General features: G+C 40.1%; 1 protein-coding gene across 2 annotated transcripts in view; it reads right to left on the bottom strand.

Annotated features, from left to right (window-relative positions):
* Positions 1-1,273: 1,273 nt before the first annotated feature.
* bicc2 (bicaudal C homolog 2) overlaps positions 1,274-6,000 on the bottom strand; it is a 28,844-nt gene continuing 24,117 nt past the window's right edge. For both annotated transcript variants that reach the window (XM_072673586.1, XM_072673587.1), the window contains exons 17-19: positions 2,495-2,643; positions 2,178-2,277; positions 1,274-1,868 (exon numbers count right to left, since the gene is read on the bottom strand). In XM_072673586.1, coding sequence (XP_072529687.1) covers positions 1,738-1,868; positions 2,178-2,277; positions 2,495-2,643 — 380 coding nt within the window. In that variant the 3' untranslated portion in view covers positions 1,274-1,737. The remainder of the gene's footprint in view (positions 1,869-2,177; positions 2,278-2,494; positions 2,644-6,000) is intronic.

Genomic DNA, 6,000 nt, shown 5'->3' with positions numbered 1-6,000 from the left:
ATTTATAAAGTTTTTGATTTGGCAGTTTGCCAGTCCCTAATAAAAACAATTGGTGACATGCCTTAGGCTTGATTTGTTAATAAGGATCTGAGACATTGCCAAAAACAATCCAAGCTTTTGCAACAAGGCATGATTTTAATTTTAAACACATGTTAGGATTTCCAGAAAACCCCAAGTCTGTGTTTACTACTGCTCAATTAAAAACAATAGACAAAATGTGGCCAAACATTTGGGTGGCCAAACCCTAACATATAATTGTATTTTACATTGAATCAAATGTTGCATATCGCTTCACCCTTACGTATATGACAGGAAAATGGGTCTAGCCCTGCTAGTAGTGGTGGGTTCTTCCCCAAAAATGAACAAGCACAAAGTATCTAAAATGAGTACACTGGTTTCCAGTGAGCCACAGAACAGATTTTAAAAAGCTGCCACTAGTCTATGAATCAGGAGTTTGGGTCTATAACACATATGTGATCTGCTTAAGCAATATAGACCCAGTATACATGGTGAAGCAGATTTTAGCTTCTATGCTACACACAACTGGACCCAAAGATCCTAGACCCTAAAGATTGTAGACATGCCCCAAATATACTTTTTAGTCATATTTTATTTGATCTAGTCATATCAGACAATTACCACATACCTAATAGTGGGAATCACCACCCTTGACTGGGACAACACTAGCAAGATGTTGTGGCTTAATTGGCTTAATTTGCAAGGGTCAGCGTTCTGCTGTGGCATCAGGGGCCAGGGGGCACCACTGTTATGTTGTTGGGAGGTAATGGGCACCAGCGTGCAATATGCGAGTCCATTCTCGTTACACCTTCACTACGACCCTTTGCCTGGTACCCCATAATCATGTCTCTTTGGACATTTTGACTCTTTTTTTGTTTTTGTTTTTCTTTCAAAACACCTTGTCCTCCTCCCGACTTGCCTTCCCGCACCTCATGTTGGGAGCTGTAATAAAACAAACATGGGGACCACCAAGGCGGACCCTGAGGACTGTTTTTTAAGAACCAATGCTTTCAAGAATTGGTTTTGTAAATGAGAGTGTGAAGTGTGTGTGTGAAGAATGATTTAAAGCTAAACTTTTCCCCCTAGGACTGTATATCTATTCCAAGAACCATTTAGAAGCTTTGATTTTTATAACAGCGCTTCAGTGAACTAGAACCAGCCATGTTTAACAAACTCTGAATAAACAGACAAGCTTGTGCTTCTATTTACCAAGGATTTCTGATCAAACAGAGCGATGCGTGTGTGTGATTGTTTTGTTTTGCTTCTTGAGCGAAGTGGCAAATTTATCAGAAATGTTTAATAATTTTCACAAAATATTCTCATGTTTGCACAGCATGCCATGGCACTGCACACAGAGGTTTGCATAGAGAGAGAGAGAGAGAGGGAGAGAGAGAGAGACAGAGAAAGAGTGAGTGACAGAGCGAGGGTGGAAGAGAGAGAAAGAGAGAGTACAAGAAACGGGAAGGACATAAGGGTTTGCATATTAATTGTTGGCAGTAGTAGTACACTCTGTTCAGAGTGAAGGTCATATATCCTTACGCGCTTCCTCCGAGAGTCATATCACAGCTGTCCACTCGCTAGTTCCTCCGTAATTAACGATAATACACAGTTCCTTTAGTTGCTTTTTTTGTCTTATTACTGGACCCTGAGGGACACCTCCACTTGCCAGAAGTGTACTGTAGATAATGTGGTCTGGAAAAGTATAGTGAGGGTCCCTTTTCACCAGCGGTTACTTTTGGCAGCCACGTCCTCATCCATGATTCGTGGGAGGCGACCACTTGCCCCTCCCTCGAGGTAGCCTGACTTAACCACAGGAGCGTCAGGGAGTTTTATCTTACTTTTATTCAAATCTGTAGAGAGAAAGTGAGAGAGAGAGAGAGAGAGAGAGAGAGAGAGAGAGAGAGACTGAGGCTCAATACTTTACTAAGACACTTGTGGGACTATGTGGGTTTACAGAATGGATGGGATGCAGGCAGACAGGAGATTTCATAGTATCTGTATCACAAAAGACCACCTGAGTGGCATTATAGAAGCACTTTGCTGAAATTTGCAGCAGAAAAGCATCATAGCTGAGGTGTGATTGAGTTTGATTACACCCAGCAATTCAGACGCCTTCTGTTCTCCTATAAAAAGCTCAAGCTGCTCTGCCAAATGCTCACCAGAAATAGCCAGCAGCATCTTCCTCCTGGCCCCGAATGTGGACACACCCACTTCCTTCAGGTCCTCTTCAGAGAGAGTGAAGAACGTTTGATAATCAATCTGAAAGAGAGAGACAGAGAGAGAGAGAGAGTCAAAGCGTTTGTGGGATACTTAGCCTAAAATAAAGGCTAAATAAACAGCCTTTGATCTGAGTTTTTGATTCTTAGACCAAAAACCTAGTGCAGAACTTTCTGAAGGAATCCTCTACTGAAAGGTTCTTTAGGTTTCCTCTATGGCACTGCTCCAAAAAACCCTTTTGGAGAGACAGATTCTATACCTCTTGCTCCTGGAACACTGTGTTGTATTTCTCCAGGCCCAGCTGTATCAGTAACTCCAGCAGATCATCTTGGGGCTGGGGGGCGGGGCTTGGAGATCTGCCAGTCAGAGGCAGCCCTTCATAGTAGCTACTGTATCCGTATCCGTCAGCTGCAAGATCAGAGGTTAAAAGGTCAAGGCCCAAAAAAACTGTTACACTCCTCTGTCACTCACTATCTCTCAATGTCCCTCACAGCACCTTTTCTAATATGGCATGCTGGTCCAGAGGCAGGCAGTAACTAGTTGCATAGTTTCATGTACTTAAATGAAAAGTGTGAGGTATTTAGTTCATTCCTTTTTTGCTTGGAATTTTACTGTGTTCTGTTGGTGACCGCATGTACTTTTGCTCTGAGCTCAGTCACTCTTGACTCTGACTTTTAAGGTTTATTATATTTGAGAGCATCAAAAAGAGAGAAAAAGAAGAAGAAAACTTTATGATGGTGTATACTGTATGTATTGTATGTCAACATGATGGGAGTCCCGAATGGTTGTCAGGAAAGCAGCAACAGCTGTGCGATGGACACTAACACTATAAACGAACCCTACCAGAGACTGTTACAGTCTCCTCTACTACAATTACCCAGTAAGACCTCTTGTTACAGGTCTCAAAACAATGTTAGTAGAGACTAGATGGCTACTGTGGGCTACTTGAGGTGAAGCCAATAAAAGCAGAGCTCATTATTTTTTCCCACAGGCCCACCGTAAAAGGAAAATCAGTGATGTTCATTCAGAAGCAAAATAACAGTAATACCACATCTGAGCATTTTCACACCCCACCAAAGTTACTATTATACAACAAAGAATTACTGAAGCCCCTTAGTACATTATTTGGCACCTTTAATGGAACTGCCTTAGCTTTCAAGCTTGTGTTTACTTACCTTCTCATCTAAAAAGTTATTTTTCAATTGCAATCAAGTCTAATCTGCAGTCTTCCTAAAACTGACAATGGTCTGTCTCAGGTAGATAATGTAGACCCAAGCATCTCAGCTAAATGCTGTTCCAGCATATACAGCATGCAAACGGGAGCCTCGTTAAGTCACAAGCTTTACCTTTGTTTCAATCTTGCCCTCAAAGCATTTGAACGTATAGACATTGTCAGCAGAAGCTGAGGGAAATGCTTTCTAAGCTCGAGGATGAGTGAGAGGGATTGAACGACACTGCTCTTAGCGAGAGCTGCTAAGCCCTGAATACTGAGACTCTGACTGACTTTGACATCCAGTGCTAGGAGATAATGAACTATGCTTATCGAATGACAAAGTCAGGACGTTTAATACAGCCTGCATGTCATGCGCGCACTGCAGACTTTGATGTGTCTGCATCTGCTAGCCTGCTCCGGTGTAACTTCTCATATTCTGTGACAAAGATAAACAGGAATGAATTATTCCAGGACATTTGGGCAAGTTGACCTTATAAGTGTACAGCTGAGTCACTGACACTTTCTTTTTCTACCTGATATACTCTGTTCCAGGCCAACTCTACTGGTTAGGACATATTATATTTATTAATTAGTATAAAGTATCTAACAAATGTTTGTGGACATCCCTTCTAATAAGACGTCCCAATACTTGTGTCCATTTAGTTAATCTTTTGGCACAAAGATCATTTTAGGGATTGAATCTCTAACTGTTGTGCTTTCATTAGACAGCAGCTGAGCATCCTGTGATTTGTTTCCATCATTCTAATATTTAAAATGGCTATTACTTTTGTCTCACTACACTATTCACATGTAATTACATAACTACATATTCAACACACTGAACATAAAGAGACCTCCCAACTCTCCCAGCAGCCAACACTATAAACTGTGGAAACATCTGGGCCACGATGGAGAGACACTTCGGCAGTGAGCCTGGAAAGCACTGTGGCTATGATGTAGAGTCGCTCTGGCAGCGGGCCTGAAAAGCATTGAGCCTATGATGTAGAGTCACTTTAAAAATGGGCCTGAATAGTATTAAGGTCACAATATAGAGTCTCTCCGGCAGCAGGCTTGGGAAGCATGGAGGCCCTGATGTAGAGTTGCATCGACATTTGAGCCAGGATGTACAGTCATTCCAGCAGTGGGCCGTGAGCATCAAATTTAAAGGATTTTTTGCATGATTCATTAAAATTGCAAAAATGGGCCTCAGTGTTGACCATGTTTTAGTGTTACTCACACAACGGCCCCATATTTTCCACTATAACCTACTGGCCCAAGCCCAGTCTTGCAGACCCCTTGCAAGATTTTCACCCCAAAAAATCAAGGCTTGTATGAGCTGGATTAAGTTATTCAGGGCAGAGAATTCAGGATTTTGTAAATGCATCCATATTGTATTAAAAGAATTTAAAAGCATATAAATGAATATTACAGTTTTAGGTATGAAATTATTTCACAGCCTTAATATAAAGTAATATATATGGGTTGAGGGAGTGTGAAGTGTGAAAAGAGGGGAAGGGCTTTTTGTGTTGAGTGTGTTTGCGTTTGTAGCTCAGACAGCATGGCTGGAAAAGCACAGCGTAGAGAGGATGGTGGGTAATGGCGCCAGTTACATCAGCAAGACCCCTCCAGAGAGAAAACTCAGTCAAGGCCAAGCTCTTAAATTCTAACAATGTCTGAGTGTGTTAGAGAGACAGAGTGAGAGAGTGAGTGAGACAGTAGATATCTGCATTAGGGCTTGACAAACGGAAATCAGATAAAACTACCACATTTGGTACATTTCATCTTGAAGTATTTATTTATTATTTATATTCTGCTGAACACAGCAGGGACGGTATCTGTCTCTTGTGATATAAATGTCTATAAATGTAACTGAACATTAATATGCATTTATAGCTCAAGAGACCGATACAGTCCCTGCTGTGACTGGTGAATGGGTTGACATATAACTGGACTTTTTCTTTTGATCAGACATAATCATAATCATAATCATCATTATAATAATAATAATAATAATAAATGTATTACAAACTACTAACAAAATTAACCTACCTTAATATTAGTATACTAAACATGATTTACTGTTAATTATATATAAAACAAGATCCATGGCTAACTTTGGACTCAAAAGAGTTTTTAATAAGTTTTCCCAAAATTTCTTGAATTTTTTCTGCACACAGCTTATGTCATAAGGAGGAGTAAAATGGACTTGCATCACTAAATTACTAATTACTAATCACTAATTAGATTCTACTGGTTAATTATATAGAGTATTGCATATATTTGTATTTATTACACTGTATTACCCTTCACCTTGTCTTGCTTATTGACCTTGCACTACTGTCCCAAGTCCTTGTCTATTACTGCACCAGATATTTAGCTTAATAGTGTTTCTTTGTACTGTTCAACCCTGTATTAGTATAATGGCAATAGAGTTGAACTGATTTGAATAGTTACACAATGAATGACCTTTAGGTGTAATACACAATCCAAATGAATAGATTCAAATCTAAAATTCTGACAAAAGCTGACCAGATAGTTTTTTTTATATATAT

This window comes from Salminus brasiliensis, chromosome 2 (assembly GCF_030463535.1).
Source record: "Salminus brasiliensis chromosome 2, fSalBra1.hap2, whole genome shotgun sequence".
NCBI classification, from domain to species: Eukaryota; Metazoa; Chordata; class Actinopteri; order Characiformes; family Bryconidae; genus Salminus; species Salminus brasiliensis.
This window is presented reverse-complemented; position numbering and strand designations above follow the sequence as displayed.